Below are 17,937 nucleotides of genomic sequence, written 5' to 3'. Positions count from 1 at the left end.
ATTGGGCTGTGCTTTAAAAATTTCCCTAGAAATTCAAAGCTCTTAGAAAACCTGACAGAATGGTTAGCCTTTGTTTATTTGGTGTCATTATAACAGACTAGAGGCCCAGTGCATGAATTCGTTCACGGTGGGGTCCGACCAGCCTGGCCCCAATCAGGGCGGATTGGGGCTGGGCCTGTCAGGAGGAGGAGATGGCCGGTGATTGGCTGGCGGGCCCTGCCCTCGATTGGAGTTGGGAGGCTGATTGGGGATGGGGCCAGCCATGGGGAAGGGCTGTGGGTGGTGGGCTGGCCAGCCCCGCCCCCGAATGGGGTGAGAGGTGTCAATTGGGGGACAGTGGCCTGGGGGAAGGGCCATGGGTGGTTGGCCAGCCGGCCTTGCACCTGATCAGGGTGGGAGGGCTGATTTGGGGTGGTATTGGGTGGGGGAGAGGGGCTGCAGGAGGTTGGCTGGCCAGCCCCACCCCCTATTGGGGGGGGTGCGATCAGGGCCTGGGCCGGCCTCAGGGAGGGGCTGCAGGCTGATCAGGGTGGTGGGGGCCGATAGGGAATGGGGCCGGCCGGGGGGAGGGGCTGCAGGAGGTTGGCCGGCCAGCCTTGCCCCCTATTGGCAGGGGTGCGGTCAGGGCCAGGGCCGGCCGGGGGGAAGGGCTGCAGGCCTATTGTGGTGTGGTGGGCCAATCGGGGGCAGGGCTGGTAGGGGCAAGGGGCTGGGGCGTTTGGCCGGCTAGCCTGCCCTTGATCGGGGTGGGAGAGTCCAGTAGTGGGCAGTACTTATTAAAGGATACTTTTGAGAACAGTAACTGTGAAGAATGGGAAAAGAGCAGGTTTGAGCAGAGGAATAAGTAAAGCTGCAATGCTGGCCAGGCATCAGCCTCAGCAAACCACATAGAGCAGCGGTTCTCAACCTGTGGGTCGCGACCCCTTTGGGGGTGGAACGACCCTTTCACAGGGGTCGCCTAAGACCTTCGGAAAACACCTATATAATTACGTATTGTTTTTGTGATTCATCACTATGCTTTAATTATGTTCAATTTGTAACAATGAAAATCAATCCTGCATATCAGATATTTACATGACGATTCATAACAGTAGCAAAATTCCAGTTATGAAGTAGCCACGAAAATAATTTTATGGTTGGGGGTCACCACAGCATGAGGAACTGTATTAAAGGGCCGCGGCATTAGGAAGGTTGAGAACCGCTGACATAGAGAGCTCTTGGGTCAATGGGGAGAAAAGGAGATGTCTGTACCTGATCAGGCCAGGTCGCTGGCCACAGTGGGCGTCATAGCGACCGGTTAGGTTATTATGGTCGTTAGGGCATTATGGTCACTGGCTTTTTATATATATTGACTGGTGGCCCGGTGCATGAAATTCATGCACATTAAAAGGGAATTAATTAGAGGAAATATTTTAATATTGCTATTTGTCCTTTCTCTATAATAGAAGTGTTAGAGATGAAATAAAATTAGTAAAATGTATATGAAAATAATATATAAATTTATTAATAAACAATAACAGCCTCATGTCCTCTGGCCGGCACCAGGTGGGGGACGCAGCCTCACATCCCCCGGCCTCGCCACGCATGCACGCAGCCTCCTGCTGATTGGTTGTTATGGCATAAGGGCGTCACAACCATTTGCATATTAGCTCTTTATTATATAGGATAGCTTCCTGGAAGCAGATCTCAGCGCATTGTCACATGCTGCCCCCAAGGTGCCTATTAGCTGGACTGAAAACTTAGACAACTCGGTGCTTTCTGCCAAAGACATGACTGCCTCCATTGCGTGCTTCTTTTCTAGATTGTCAGTGGCATCATCCATCACACCCTGGCTCCTAAACTGCTGAAGCGATTGTTTCTCTTCTCCTATGCAACCGCTGTGCACAGCAACACGCGTGAGTGTCTTGTGGGCTGTAGTTTGTAGGGGGCGGAGCTTCCAGTTTCTACCTGAAACTGCTGGGAGAAAACCCATCCATGGGGCATTTTCTCCTCTTCTCTAGCAATTGGTCCCCTTTGCCAGGGTGACACACGCAGGATTCTTTAAATAAAAAAAGTTTGTTATTTTTCCTGTGATCTTTGTTACTTTAACTCATTTTTTAGGTTTGTTGTCTTTTTTTGAGGGATGATTGGTTTCTTATGAAAGGTAAAATCAATATATTATGACTGGGGATGTGAGATTATAGAGAAACAAAATTGAGACAAGTTTAACATTGCCCTGTTTGTCCCTGGATTCTTTTTTCCACTTTAATATACTTGGTTTCATTTCATCAGACTCTAGAGCAGTGGTTCTCAACCTTCCTAATGCTGCGACCCTTTAATACAGTTCCTCATGTTGGGGTGACCCCAACCATAAACTTATTTTCGTTGCTACTTCATAACTGTAATTTTGCTACTGTTATGAATCATAATGTAAATATCTGATATGCAGGATGTATTTTCATTGTTACAAATTGAACATAATTAAAGCATAGTGATGAATCACAAAAACAATATGTAATTATATATGTGTTTTCCGATGGTCTTAGGTGACGCCTGTGAAAGGGTTGTTCAACCCCCAAAGGGGTTGTGACCCACAGGTTGAGAACCGCTGCTCTAGAGGCTGCCTTGCATTCCAGAAGGTTTTTTTAAATATTTATATTTTTCAATCCTTACCTGAGGATATGTCTTTATTGACTTTAGAGAGGGAGAGAGAAAGATTGATGTGAGAAAGAAACATCGATTGTTTGCCTCCTAAAAGTGACCCAACCAGGGATCGAACTTGCAACCTGGGTATACACCACAGCCGGGAATCGAACCCACTACCTTTTGGTGGACGTGGGACTGTCTGGTAGGCACACCAACTGAGCTAGAAAGTCCTTAAAAAACTAGAACATGCTTGATAGCAGATACTTGGGGGGGTCGAGAGGGGGAGTGGGACAGCTGTACATAAAAGAATACATCAGACGACAACCAGAAGGCTCATGGAATAGCTTGAGAGGCAGTGTTGACACAGGTGCCAGAATGCCTGGGTTTGAATCCCAAGTCCACCAGTTGCTAGCTGTGTGATCTTAAGCAAATTACTTACATTTTCTGTGTCTCAGTTTATTCATCTGTAAAATGGAGCTAATAATGGTATCTACCTCACTGAGATGTTCGGAAGGTTACATTAGGGAATGTAGGTGAACTATGCAGAAGAGTGTGAGGCCCATCGTGAACTCTAAGGGTTTGCAGTTAGCATTAGTAAAAGAAGAATACATCAGAAAACTAGCTTGGGTAGAAAATGTAAGATTCCAAGTATTTTCCATTCAGCTCACTGGAAAAGAGAGTGGTCGTTTAAGGAAGTTTGGTCATCTGAATTAGCTATTAATAAGGCCTTGCACTGTAGTGTTTCCACAGACGTCTGCCTGCCTGCCCCGGTCTCTCCCTCCGGCTGTCCCCTTGCCCTGCCATTACTCCTAACAGGAAATGGACGTTTGATGGTCTCGTGCTCGGTGCTTCTCGTCAGGGAGGTGGCATGTTAGCTTAGCGCCCATATCAGCCTTTCTGGAATGCAGAGTGCGTGCCACTTGCTGCTCGTCAGCCAGCATGTGTCGGATGCTTGCTGAGGGGCAGGCACTGGGGCTCTTGGGTGAACAGGGCTACGCCCTGCCCGAAGAGCATTGCGTCGGAAGCAGCTGAGGGATGCGGCCTCTGTCGGGAGGGCTGAGGAGCAGGAGGACGCGCCCGACCCCCGGGGAGGGAGGAGGGAGGGCTGCCAGAGGGCGCAGGCTGTGCCTGAGCTGGCAGAGGACATGGGCATGTGGTGGGCACAGCGGTACGGGCAGCGCTGGAGAGGGCTGAGAGCAGGTGGCGTGTGGGAACTCTGGTGATTTAGTAGAAAAGGTGTGAGTTTTGGGGCCTGTCCCACTCGAGTTCGCACCCGTGCTCAGTGCTTGTAGCTGTGGGGCCTCGGGCCTCTGTTGTCTCATTTAAAACCAACAGTGCTCACGTTTCCGCTGAAGTGCTGTGAAGTGTGTGACACAGAGGACGGCACTAAATGAGGGTTCATTGAGAGTGTAACTGCATATTACACAGGACGGGTTATGTTCAGAGGATTACGTTGACATAAAACACAGTTAGCACGACTATTAGGCTGAACATAAAATTTGTTTCTTCATTCAATAAGTTCATCTTTTCACTTTTTTTTTTAATATACATATTTTATTGATTTTTTTCACAGAGAGGAAGGGAGAGGGATAGAGAGTTAGAAACATCGATGAGAGAGAAACATCGATCAGCTGCCTCCTGCATACCTCCTACTGGGGATGTGCCCACAACTAAGGTACATGCCCTTGACCAGAATTGAACCTGGGACCTTTCAGTCTGCAGGCCGATGCTCTATCCACTGAGCCAGACTGGTTAGGGCACATCTTTTCACTTTTAAAAAATATTTTTAAAATTGATTTTAGAGAGGAAGGGAGAAAGAAACATCAATGATGAGATAGAATCATTGAACAGCTGCCTCATGCGCGCCCCCTACTGGGGATTGAGAGCCCGCAACCCGGATATGTGCCCTGACCAGGACTTGAACCCAGGACCCTTCAGTCCTTAGGCTGACGCTCTATCCACTGAACCAAACCAGCTGGGGCTACCTTTTCACTTTAAATGTATGTACAAGTACTGATTAGGTGCTGGCTTACAACTGCTTGTTGCAATATAAGGTATGCAAAATATGACTTTGTTGATTACTGTAATTTAAGTAAACCTGTATTGGGTTTACACTTGAAAAATCATCCTCTATTTTTAGGAGTTCTGCTTCTTATATCCTGATTCTTGATCCGGACCTAGGGTAGAACAGTTTCTCAGCTGGCGAACATATGTCAGTCGTGTGCTGAAACCCTGGCAGTTTCGTTACCTTGTGGTGGCTTGTTGTGCCAGAAGGCCCAGGATATGAAGCATCTTGTATTCTATTTTAACCCCATCCTTCTTCTCTCCTCCTTCTAACCCCAGATTTTGATAAGTAAAGATTATATCAGATAATTGTGACTTGACCAGCTAGCTTTTTCACTGCGTAGGGGTGTGGAGAGCTGGCTGCTTTGCAAGCTGAGCACCTTTCACTGTTCTCAGGCTTAACAATTCATTACTGTGCTTGGCGGAAAGGTACTCCTAAATTCTTATGATGGCATTTTGGGGAAGGACCTATCTATATTGTGGAGAAAATGACCTGTTATGCTTGAATTGGAGTATTATTATTTATGTCCATGGGCAAACTTTATTGCATTTATCATTTTATGGACTTTTTAAATATTTGCTAGGTTTCAATTCCAGTTTTGCCGTTGCCTAGCTCTGTGGCCTTGGGCAAGTCATTTGACCTTTCTGTGCTGCACCTGTAAGCTGGAAGAAAGGATATCATCTCACTTGTAGGGTTATAAGGACTTAGTTCGTTCATGTAGTTTGTTCAGAACAGTGCCTGGCACATACATATATACTTAACTACTGTGTTTTCTAAACCATTTTTCTTATTATCATCCTTTATACAATGATCTGGTTTTATTAAAAAGAGCAGGTGGGAGTTTTGTCAGACACTTTATTTTCCCCAGAATGCTTGTTTTTTTAGATGTGTAAAGGCTTAAACTAACCGACTGGTGTAAATACCCCAAACTCTAGTAGCGCATTTCACCCCAGCAAGCGGTGCTGTGGCCTGGGCGAGGGCTGAGCTCCAGAAGCAGTGTCCTGGGCATGCCCTTCCCGCAGGTGGTCGCCTGGCAGGGCAGGGGCAGAGGTGCCGTCCCCGTGATGCAGCCGTTGCCAGCAGGCCCGCCATGGCTCTGGGTGGTTGTGGCTTCAGGAGCGAGTGTTACACTGGAAACTCCTCTGGGCAGGGTGTCTTCAGGGTGAAGGAGGATTTGCACTCAGGAATCTGGCATGCTGTCGGATGAGTTTGCATCCTGTGCACATATTGGCTAAACATCTATTTTAGCATTTGTGCTTAGCCCGTCTTCAGTGCCTCTCAGGATCTTTTTATGTCATAAAAATTGTCTCTTGGTCAGATGACTGAAAATGGAGCTATAATGGCTTTTGCAAGGAAAGGAATGAGAACAAGCCCTTTGCTACAGTATGAAAAGACAGAGAGCCTCGCCCCGCTGAAGTGGCTCAGTGGGTTGGCCCATGCACTGAAGGGCTGCCAGTTCCATTCCCGGTCAGAGCACATGCCTGGTTGCAGGTGTGATTCCCAGTTTGGGCGCAAGTACAGAAAGAAACCAATCTATGTTTCTCTCTCACATCAGTGTTTCTCTCACTCTCCCTTTCTCTCCCTTCCTCTCTCTAAGCATATCCTCGGGTGAGGATTTAAAAAAAAAAGAGCCTCAGTCGTAATTTTGGAATAATGACAAAAAAGAGGAACAAAGTTAGAATTAAGCAGTGAATCATTCTGCTTGGATAATCATGGGCATAGTAGAGGAAAGTGGGGCCTGAGGATTCACTTTCACATCATTAACATACCAGCGCTTCATGCTAAGAGTGTATTGTCTTTTAAATTTATTTTGTTAGCCACCAATCCCAAAAACCATACTGTGATGTTTGACACACTGGAGGACTGGTGCTGGGAACTGGAGCGGACCAAAGGCAGCATGAAGTACAAGGCAGTGAGTGTCAACGAAGGCTACAGAGTCTGTGAGAGGTAAGCGCTCACGCTGTGCTTTTTAAAAACATCTTTACTGAGATTTAATTCACATGCCAGACAGTTCACCTGTTTGAAACATACAGTGTTTTCAGATATAGTCACACAGCTGGGCATCCATGACTCCCGTCAGTTTTCATCGTCCCCCAAGAAACTTCATCCTCATTAGGAGTCTCTCCCATGTCCTCACAACACCTCCAGCCCCAGGCAGCCACTCAGCTACTCGCTGTATCTATAGACTTGACTGCTCTGCACATTCATATAAATGGAGTCATGTAATACGCGGTCTTCATGCCTGGCTTCTTCCACTTAGCATAATGTTATTAAGGTTCATCCATGTTGTAGCATTTATTAGAATGTCATTCTTTTTTATTGCTGAGTAATATTTCATGGGATGGATGTGTATACCACGTTTTATTTACCCTTCATCAGTTGATGGGCATTTGGGTTATTTTCACTTTTTGGCCATTATGAATAGTGCTGCAGTGAACATTTGAGTCCAAGGTTTTGTGTGGATGTATATTTTCATTTCTTTTTGGGTAAATACTTAGGAGTGGAATTGCTAGGCCAGGTAGCGACTCTAAATTTAACTTTTTGAGGAACTGCACTCTGTTTTCCACAGCAACGACTCCATTTTACATTCCCATCAGAAGGTTCCCCTTTCTCCACACTAATACCCTTCAAGTGTCCCTTCAAACATTCAAAAGCAAATTTGTGTCTTTTTCCCCCATTACTGTATCTATAATCTAAGTGTAAAATTTTTAGAGGCGTCTCTGAATTTATATTGTGTATTTGCTTTCCTCTTATCAAATGTTTCGATTTATTTATTCATGCAATAAAAATTTGTAGTGCCTACTCTGTGCCAGGAAGTCCTGGCCACTAAAGATACAGCAGCGAACAGTCTAAGGACCCCCGCCTCTCGGGAGCTGTCATTGCAGTGGCAGGAGATGTGACGGAGTGACTGAGCATTTGTAGTGGACTGGAAGGCAGAAGCGCCGAGGGGAGAAGCAGGTTAGGGCAGGGGGAGGGCGGGTCAGCAGGAACCAAGGCCTGCGGTAGACTCTTGTCCGGCTGAGTGGGGAGCAGCGAGGGGCCCGGGGCTGGAGCGGAGTGAGCCAGGGCGTGAGGCCGGGGAGGAGGGAGTGGCTGCAGGTGACTGCCTGGGAGGCCTCAGAAGGATTTATAGTTCAGTGAGGAGGAGTCTGAGCAGAGGCAGGATGTGCTCTGACCTACATTTTAAAGGATGACTCTGCATAATTCTCTTTTGGAAACTTGAATCTTATCATTTTGGAGCATAACGCCCAGCGCTCTGCTGACAGTTTCATGAAATGTGAACAGTAGTCTTCCCTTACCCATAGTTCTGCTTTCCATGGTTTCAGTTACCTGTGGTCAACTGCAGGCCAAAATATTACATGGAAAATTCCAGAAATAAACAGTGCATAAGAGTGAAATCGGGTGCTGTTCTGAGCAGCGTGAAGAAACCTCATGCTGTTCGACTGCGTCCCTCCCAGGATGTGTACCACGCCGCCCTGTCCAGCTTGTCCGTGTGCAGACGCTCCTGCCCCTCACAGCCCCGTTGGTTCTCAGACTGACGGTCGTGGTCTCACAGCGCTTGTGCTCACGTGACCCTTCTCGTACTCAGACATGGCCTTGAAGTGCAGGAGTGGCGAGGCTGCAATTCAGTAAATGCCGCAGGAACGGTGAGGGCTTCCTTTAAGTGAGAAGGAGAGTGCAGCACAAGAAGATATTCTGAGAGAGGACCACTGTAAGCCTGCTTTTGCCCCACCCCGTGTACCCTCAGAGCCTGGGTTGAAGAGGGACCCCAGAAGGAGACAGGGAGTGCATTAATGAAAGCCCCCTGGGTAGGGAGAGGGACTCCGATCAGTCTGGAGAGGAGAGACCCAGTGTCTTCGTCCCCTTCCCCCGCGGTCAGAGCGGCTGTTCCAGCCCCACAGTCTGCTGCTTCCCCTGAAGAGCTTTCTCGTCCCCCGTCCCAGGAAGGTGGCGGGAGGCCTTGGCCCTGGAGGACTCGTGTAGCAGGAGCCTGTGAACAGACGGCCCAGGGCGCCATTGCTGCTCTGTGTGTCGCCCTGGGTCCCTCACCCCACCTGCCTGCCTCCCGTGAGGCTTCCTCTCAAGCTCTGAGTGACAGCTTCCAGCCCCACGGCCACAGCCTGTGGGCAGCTGGTTAGAAGCTGCCGCCTCTGCTGACGGGGCGTGGAGCCGGCGGAGCCCTGTGCTCTGCACTCTGAAACCCCTTCCCCGTCCCTCCCTAGCCGCTTGGTTAGTTGTAGACGTTCTCATGTGGAGTCTGGAGTCAGTGCTGGGGGTCGGGTCCTCGCTCCACTGTGCTCACTACTGTGTGGCCTGCGGAGGCCTCGCAGGCTGCGTCTCAGCTTCTCTACCGGCCACGTGGAAAGAGTCCGAGCGCGTGCCCCATCGCGCTGTTGGGAAGACGAAGTCAGTAAGTCATGGGAGGTAATGAGAACAGAGTTGGGCATGCAGTAAGCTCTTGGGTGTTGTGAGAGCCCTCGGCAAGGTGCGCAGTAGTCACAGTGATTACCGGTTTCAGTCATCTCACTGAGAGCAGCGTCACTGCTTATTTTGCCCGAATGTGATGGCAGAGATCACTCCCAGCTTGGGCATTTGTGCTCACACTCCAGGCCCTCCTTCTGGGGGTGAGAACCTCACCTGCGGTGACACAGGCTCAGGCAGAGCTCGGCTTTGCACTGAGGCTCCTGACTGATGCGACTGGAGAGAGTTCACCTGCACTGGTTCCTGACAGGGAAATAGGACCCATTCCTACCTCTCTGCTTAGCTTCCTGTGTTCATTAAGCTGAGCTTCCATGTCTAGTGAATTAACTCCAGTCCTGAAACTGCCGCCCTCTCTCTTCCAGGCTGCCGGCGCACTTCGTTGTCCCCGCCCCACTTCCTGAAGAGAGTGTGTCCCGCTTCCAGGGCCACGGCATCCCAGTAAGTGCACCTGGAAACCCTCACAGCCATGGGTTGCTCATCGGTCCATCTTGGCAAATTGTTCTCCTGAAAACCTTCGGCTTTAGTACTAAATAGTTTGTCTTCAGTCCAAGAGTGATCCAAAAATATCTTAGGGACTCCCCAGGGGAGAGTCTTAGGCTTGAGGCTCCCTGGGACAGGGTCTGAAGTTCTCACAGAGGCCCTGGTGTGCTCAGCAGACATCTTCTCACAGCTCTTAGGCCAGCGGTTCTCAACCTGTGGGTCAAGACCCCTTTGGGGGTCGAACGACCCTTTAACAGGGGTCGCCTAAGACCATCGGAAAACACATATATAATTACATATTGTTTTTGTGATTCATCACTATGCTTTAATTATGTTCAATTTGTCACAATGAAATTGGGGGTCACCACAACATGAGGAACTGTAGTAAAGGGTCGCGGCGTTAGGAAGGTTGAGAACCACTGTCATAGAGGGTCACAGATCTGCCTGGTGTTGGAAGACAGCCTGATTTGACACCTCAGTGATTTGAGGCTGAGCCAGCCACTCTGAGGGCAGTAGGTCTAAGCTCCTACTTGGCCCCACCACTCATCTTGAATGGGCGTGGCCGTCTTTTCCCCAGAGGCAACATAAAGTGATTACTGAGTGTTCACAGAATCACTGGATGGGAGCCATATTTAATGTCTCACTGATCAGAGAGAGCAAGCCTCCGGCAGTTACTCTAGTTTCTAATGGGTGGTTGGGAGGTGCCAAGCCGGCAGGAATTGAGTGAGGAATGAGAATTGCAAATGGCTGGTTCACCAGAAAGGCCACTCCCTCCCGTGTAGGAGGCGGTGTGTACGCTGGGGTCACCTGCCCGGAAGCACGTGCAGGCCGGGCATAATGACGGCGCAGGGCGGCTGCTCCGTGCCAGCAGGTCCGTGCTGGGTCAGAATATGGGCCTGGTGTTGCCAGGTGCTCTGACTCCTCAGGAGAAAACACAGGTAGGATTTCTGTGTGTGTTTTCCCCGATTTCTAAATGGACGCATCTGATTGAAAGTTTAAAAAACATGTCTTTGGGCCCGAGTTGGTTCATGTACCACCAGTTTGCAACCTTCAATTTAGAGCAGCAATTCTCAAACTTTCTGGTCTTAGGACTTTACACTCTTAAAAATTACTGAGGATCTCAAAAAAGTCTTTGTTTATGTGGTTGTATATACTGATATTTGCCATATGAAAAATTAAAACTGGCCCAGGCCAGTGTGGCTCAGTTGTTTGAGCATCATCCCACGCACCGAAAGGTTGCTGGTTTGCTTTCCAGTCAGGGAACACACCCAACTTGCAGTTTCGATCCTGTTTGATGTGCATATGGGAGGCAACCAATCAATGTTTCTCTCTCACATTGATGCTTCTCTCTCTCTCCCTCTCCTTCCTCTCTCTCTAAAATCAATAACATATTCTTTAAAATATAAAACTGAAACATTAAAACATTTCCTAGCTGGTTTGGCTCAGTGGATAGAGCATTGGCCTGGAGACTGAAGGGTCCTGGATTTGATTCCGGTCAAGGGCACATGCCTGGGTTGCGGGCTCAATCCTCAGGAGGGGGCCTGCAGGAGGCCACCCATTGATGTTTCTCCCTCTCCCTCTCTCGTCCTCTCTGAAATCAGTAAAAATATTTTTAAAAAATCACAAAAGACATTGTTAGGTTAGTAATAAACTCATTATCTGCTAATGGAAGTAACACATTTATATGAAAAAATAACTATATTGTCCAAAATTTTAAAAAGTAGTTTTACATTTTTGAAAATAGAAGCCTGGCTTGGGTGGCTCAGCAGTTGAGCATTGACCTATGAACCAGGAAGTCAAGGTTTAATTCCCAATCAGGGCACATGCCCGGGTTGCAGCTCATTCTCCAATAGGGAGAGCCCTCTCCCTTCCTCTGTCTGAAACCAATAAAAACATATTAGAAAGAGAAAATAGAAGACAGCCATCTGCTTCTGTATGCCCTTTCATTCAGTCTGTTACGGTATGTTAGGCTGTGGCGGAAGGACATGAAGAAAAATCCAGCCTCACACATCTGTATTTGGAAAAGGGAGGAATATTTAATAGCCTTTTCTCATAACTGAGAAGATTGTTCTTCGATGGTACACCAAAAAATGGCCAGTGGGAGTTTCATAAAGGTTAATTGCAGTAAGGAATCTGATGAAAACATAATCAAACTTTTCATTCTCTAAATTAAAACCACTGGTCTATCTTGTACTTTGAATGAATCTTGTTCATCTGGAAAATGCTGGCTCCCTAGGTAATATAGGTTGTCCAGATAGTGACGTTTTCTTATAGACTGTAAAAATCACACATGAATATCACCCCATTTCATCAGCAGGACCTTTAACTATTGGAAGCTGCCCAGCTAAAAAGTCAGAGACTCGCTTTTCCAGAATCCTAATTTTTACTTGAAAGTTCAATTTTTAACCATTGGCGACAATTTGTCAGTTATTTTCCTTGATGTGATAAACTCACTTTATTTACTTATTTATTTAAAAAGAATGACTGTCTGCCCGTTACTGAAGTCTGAACACGGAAAGAGCAGCTCGCCGGGTCCTCAGCTCAGTTGGATAAGCACGTTTCCTTGTGAGAGACGTTGTACCGTGCTGCTTGCCTCGTATTCCGTCACGTTAATGCCTTTAGTCCAGCCGTGGGCAAACTACGGCCCGCGGGCCGGATCCGGCCCGTTTGAAATGAATAAAACTAAAAAAAAAAAAGACCGTACCCGTTTATGTAATGATGTTTACTTTGAATTTATATTAGTTCACACAAACACTCCATCCATGCTTTTGTTCCGGCCTCCGGTCCAGTTTAAGAACCCATTGTGGCCCTCGAGTCAAAAAGTTTGCCCACCCCTGCTTAGTCCCTCACCAAGGACCCTGTCCAGGGACCGAGTGTTCTCTGCGTGGCAGTGCGGCTCAGGGCGGCAGGGCCGTGTGGCCTCCCTTGCCAGCAGTGCCAGTGCCACCCGGCGGCAAGGACAGGGCTTCTGAGCGCCTGGCAGGGTCTCGGCTCCATCTTGGGTCTGTGGACCGCAGTTTGCGAGTCACTCTTAGAGGAATGAAATGAGGGTCTTCTCCGTCAGCCTTTCCCAGACGATCCAGGAGCAGGGTGTGCTCTGTGGGAAGAAACAGGAGTCGCATGCCCACGGGGCCAGCTGCTTCGCCGCCGCGTTGTGCGGGACTCAGGTGTTCTGTGTTCTAGCAGCAGAACATGTGCTAACACCTGCGCGAGGGGTCGGCAGTAAACTTCGATAGAAACTGTAGGAAGGCGTGCTCACTGTATTAGGTCGCCAGTCCTGAGGGCGTGAACAGACAGCAGAAACTATTAACCAGATGGAATTTACACATGTGTTCGGGGAAGACAGCGCTCAGTACACATACGTGAACTTTACCATAGTGACATTCGGTGTATTCACAGTCCTGCGGAACCATCACCACTGTCCCGTCCGCTGCTCCCCTGCCTTTCCCTGTCTGCTTTCCTGCCGCCACGCCTCTCAGGGAGGCCTCCGTGGTTTGTAATTTCAGTCATTCTCTTGCCGCCCTTCTGGAGTCTTTGGCCCCAACCAGAGTATTTCCTTTTATTTTTTTATGTGGGGCTATAGATTAGTCACTCGATGGGATACGTGAGAACTCAGCTTGCCGTGGAGGGGTCCTCGTTCTGTCAGCGTCTTGCCTGTTGATTAACTCCTGGTGCCACACTCTTCCCTGGGCTGTACGATGCGTTCTGAACTCTCTGGCTCTCGGAGACTCGCCCTCCTTCAGTGGGATCTTGGACAGCAATTGCAAGACCTCCCTCGGCTTCCTTCCTTTCCACTCCTTTTCTGTGCTCGTTTCCTTCCTCTCGACCCCAGGCCTCTGCCTGGGCTCTGGGTCTCCGGCCCTTGCGTGGCTGGTACCTGCTCCCAGTCTTCCCGTTCCCCGTAACCCTTCCGCGGCCCTCCCCACCCGAAGCGGCTCTTCCTGCAGAGCCACGCTCCTGTCTGACGCTCCTTCCACGTGCTGCCAGGATAGGGAGAGTCTGAGCTCACTGTCTCCGCTGCCTCCTGCTGCCCGCACTGCCACTCACCCCGGGAGGCACCGAGCCTGCGCCTGGGCCCCCACGCCCTCTTACAGTGTTGGCACTGCCTACGTCTCCCTTTTAAATTCCTGTCTTGGCTTTGGGAACACTGTGCTGTCTTGGTCCTCTTACCTCCTTACTAGTTCCTTACTTCACTGCTTCCTGGCCTCCAACTGTGCCCCTAAAACTCTGGTTTTGGCCCTATTAAGAGAGACCCTGTAAGATGTATGAAATAATGAATAATTTCCCCTTCCTTTCTTTAGGTAAACAAGATTAACAAACTATGATTCTTGTCTATTGTCAAGTCATTCACACTAAGAACCCTGTAGCCCTTTCCCAGACAGAAATAGTACATATTACAATAGGGGAGGGCGTGCTTTTTTGCTAAATTCCTGAGAAGTCGCTCTGTCCAGGAAGTTTGCTTGTTTCCATTTACGTTTCAAATAGAGGAGAGTCAGGGAGTTGCATCTTAGCGCCCCAGCTGAGCTAGATGTGGTTGTGCCCCATAGAAAACGAGTGACAGCCTTTCTGCTGCAGGAAAGGAGACAGAACGGATGGAAGCCCTCCGTCCCAGTCGTGCCTGGAGCGTGGCAGAGCAGTGGCAGCTGAAATCCTCCAGGCTTACCTGTGAGCCCGGGCCCGATGCCGGGCAGCAGAGCAGAGGTTGGGCTTTAGCTACTCTGGAACCCTTAGCCAGGCCGTGTCCCAGGCACCAAGTCCATACATGGACTCAGTGGCCCCAGCCAGCCTCAGGCTCAGCCTCGCCTGCCTCCCTCCCAGGCCCTCCTGGCAGATCAGTGCCCTGGAGCACTGCTGATCCGCTTTTGCTGCTGCCAAACAGCACACCAACCAGCCAGTGAAAATGGCCGGTGTATCCAGAACAACACGGAGCCTGTGGTCACTGTGGTCACTCCCAGGACCTCTTCCTCTCTTGCCCTCCCTCCCTTTGTTGGTCCTTGACGTCCTCGCCTGGGGTAACTTGGGAAGTTACTTGGTCTGCAAGCCTCGGTTTCTTCTTGTTAACGGTGGTGATCATCATACCTGCCCCAGTGTGCGGACTGAGTGAGCCGATCCAGGTGAAGTCCTGGCTGCCCAGCCTCACTCCAGCAGGAGCCCCTGCCCCGGGAATAACAGCCATGGTGTCGTCAGCCTCTAGGCTCCCAGTGCGAAGGCCAGGCCAGAGGCGTGTGTCAGACCAGCAGCAAGTCTGAGCGTGCCCACCGAGACCTGTTTGTTTTCTAAGCCAGTCAGTCTTTTTCACTGAAGCGCCTCCTGAACTTCGCAAAGTTGAATAAATCCAGCCATCTCGTAGTGAACTTAAAAATGTTTCTCTGTGACTGAATTAAATGCTAAGTTTACCCGTTCCCTGTTGTTGTGTATGTTATCTGAGAAAACCTTCATTTCCCTCCACAGATATGGTGTTGGTCCTACCACAATGGATGTGCCCTTTTAAAAATGTCAGCGCTGCCCAGAGAACAGGACGATGGCATTCTACAAACCCACAAGAACTTCCTGGATGGGTCAGTGCTGTTTAGTGTTTTGTTATTGTTCAGCTCTGTTCTTATTTTCCGAGAAGCAAGGGGCAGTTCCTAGTAGTGTCTCCATATCTGCTTACCTCTGATCGCGTGGCATTCCCGAGTGCGGCCTTGAGTGGCTGTTTTTAGTGACGCACGCTGAGCGTTAGGGGCAGTGGCCGGGCGTCTCTGCTGTTCACAGCTGTCCAACTGAGGTCATGGCGCACGTCACTGTGCTGCATGTTTGAAAATTTTCAAAATAAAAAGTTAAAACCCAAAGTACATGAATTAAGTAGCACAAATTGATAGTTACAAAATAGTCACGTTGACGTAAGTAAAGCAGAGGGAATATAATCAATATTGCAATACATATATATGGTCCCAGGTGAATATTGGAAATACCAAGGGGAACGTTATGTAGAGTATATGATTGTCTAACCACTAAGCGGTACACCTGAAACCAGTACAAAACAAAATTGAAAGAAAAAAGAACATGTTTGAGATAATGGCTGTAAAGTTATTGTGGTAGTCATTTCATAGTACAGTGGGACCTTGACTTACGAGTTTAATTCGTTCTGTGACAGAGCTCGTAACTCAAATTACTCGTATGTCAAATCTTAAAGTGAACGAGTGAGACATGTGATGCTGGGCTGATGTGGCGTTCACTGTGACGTTCGCTGCGCCAACTAGCGGTGGGGTATCTGAAGTTGGCTTGTAACCCGAATTTTAGCTCGCAGCTCGAAGCAAAAAATCGGCCGAGAGACGGCTCGTATCTCAAAAAACTCGTTAGTCGGGACACTCGTAAGTCAAGGCCCCACTGTACGTGTAGGACGAGTCATCACTCTGTACTCCTCAGACAGTGCTGTGTGTCAGTTATATCCCAATGGAACCGAGAAACAAAGGAGAAAAGGCGTAGACCTTGGAGTTAAATCGCCTTAGTTCAAATCATGGCTCGATCAGTGTGTAAACGGCATAATCCCGGGCCAGGAAGCTGCACGCCACACACCTCCCTTTCCACGCGCACTGCCTGGCTCAGCGGTCCTGTGCCTGCCTCGCTCGCAGGTGGGGGTTACATGGGAGGGCGCCTGCAAAGCTCCTCACTCAGGTCTCGGCCGGAGCGAGTGCTCAGGAGAAATCGGCCCCTTCTAGTTCATGTCTGCCTTTCTAATCACGCATTACTTTTGATACCTAGAATTTACAGGGTCATCCACAGGCCACCCTATGAAACTGTCAAAACTGAAGACCTATCAAGCAACTTCCTGTCCCTGCCCGACATCCAGACCGCGTACTCGAAGTTTAAACAGCTGTTTCTGATAGGTGAGAGCTGCTGGCGAGCGTGTTCTGTCACGGAGGAAAGACACACAGCGGATCCGGTGGGAGGTGCTGCCTTGTCCCTGGCCCTTTCCCTAGCTGAGTCTCCACTAGTTTTCACCATCTGGGACCTGTAGGCCATCAGCCTTTGATTTGAATTTGCAGCTTTGAAGTAGTAGACATCTGTGGGATGCGGGGCTCTGAGTCAGGTGGGCTGGGCACGGGGTAGTGGTATGCAAGGTGGCTGAATGGGTGTGTTTAGGGTTCCAGTGGAGGCTGGGTCTCCGCCTTGGGCCCTCATAGCACCAGGATGTACCACTTCTAGGAGCAGCAGCCTGTGGCACTTCCCTGGATCGTAGGTGAGGGTGAAGTGGGAGGACACCGCCCAAGGTGTCAACTGCCTCTACCAAAGGATGCCGATCTCCTCAGGCGGGCGTGGCTCTGTGCATGTCGTAGGCACCTTTTCCCTCAGCAGTAACACCTGGTTTGGCTGCCACACACTCCCAGGGCCTTCCAGCTCAGAGCCATTCCCGCGGGGGTCTGGAAGCGCCTTGATGGAAACGGAGACCTGTGCCTGGACGTGCGCGAGCAGCGTGTTGCGTTGAGCAGCGCAGGTTCGCAGGCGTGTGCGTGAGCCACCTGACGTCTCTGCTCTTTCCCCCCAGATAACAGTACTGAATTTTGGGACACAGATATCAAATGGTTTTCTTTGTTGGAAAGTAGCAGCTGGCTTGACATTATCAGGTATTTGAAGCCATTTTTTTGCTTGTGACTTTTATAGTTCTCTAATTGTCGTAAAGCAAATTGACAGATAAGGTGTTTTATATTTCACAGTTAAACATTTTGCATTTGTTATTTATCATATCTGTGCTCATGGGATCAGAATGTACAGACATGCTACCTGCTCCCCAGGAGACATACTCTCGTAGGCTAGGCCTTGAGAGAAGCGAGGGTTGGGGGGTGAGGCAGCCTGATCCTGCTGCAGCAGCAGTGCCGGCCTCCGGGAGGAAGCAGGTGGGGCCGGGGAGGGGTGCTGATTGTGGACTCAACACCTTTGCTCTGATCCTGGGGTGAGCGTTCTCCCGTGCAGAGCCCGCCATCCTCTCAGCTGGGCCCTGTGCACTGTGGGAGGAGCCTCCCTTCCCACGCTCCCTAGCTGATATGTTTTGAAGCGCCTGCTGCATGTCTCAGAATTGGAGTATGTTCTCGAAAGCAGCGATAAGTGTCATAGAGGCCCTTCTCTCTGTGGGCAGGGGAGGTTGAGTGTCCGCAAGCAGATGAAGTGTCGGGCTGGGGCTGTGCCCCTGGGCAGAGGCCCGCCTGCGGGAAGCCCTGGGGATGAGCAAAGGCAAAGCTGCCAGCCGCGGCTCGTCGCAGAGGGACTGGTGCAGCTAGAGACACGCAGGACCGCTGGGCGTGGTG

General features: G+C 49.5%; 1 protein-coding gene across 1 annotated transcript in view; it reads left to right on the top strand.

Annotated features, from left to right (window-relative positions):
- The window catches only part of MTMR12 (myotubularin related protein 12), a 50,458-nt gene that overhangs the window by 22,785 nt on the left and 9,736 nt on the right, over positions 1-17,937 (top strand). The window contains exons 6-11 of the mRNA XM_081088879.1: positions 1,802-1,895; positions 6,508-6,637; positions 9,535-9,610; positions 15,104-15,210; positions 16,397-16,521; positions 17,181-17,259. Coding sequence (XP_080945005.1) covers positions 1,802-1,895; positions 6,508-6,637; positions 9,535-9,610; positions 15,104-15,210; positions 16,397-16,521; positions 17,181-17,259 — 611 coding nt within the window. The remainder of the gene's footprint in view (positions 1-1,801; positions 1,896-6,507; positions 6,638-9,534; positions 9,611-15,103; positions 15,211-16,396; positions 16,522-17,180; positions 17,260-17,937) is intronic.

Source organism: Myotis nattereri, assembly GCF_964212035.1.
Source record: "Myotis nattereri genome assembly, chromosome: 4".
Classification (NCBI taxonomy): domain Eukaryota; kingdom Metazoa; phylum Chordata; class Mammalia; order Chiroptera; family Vespertilionidae; genus Myotis; species Myotis nattereri.
Note: the sequence above shows the minus strand (reverse complement) of the source record. Positions and strands in the feature narration are given on the sequence as shown.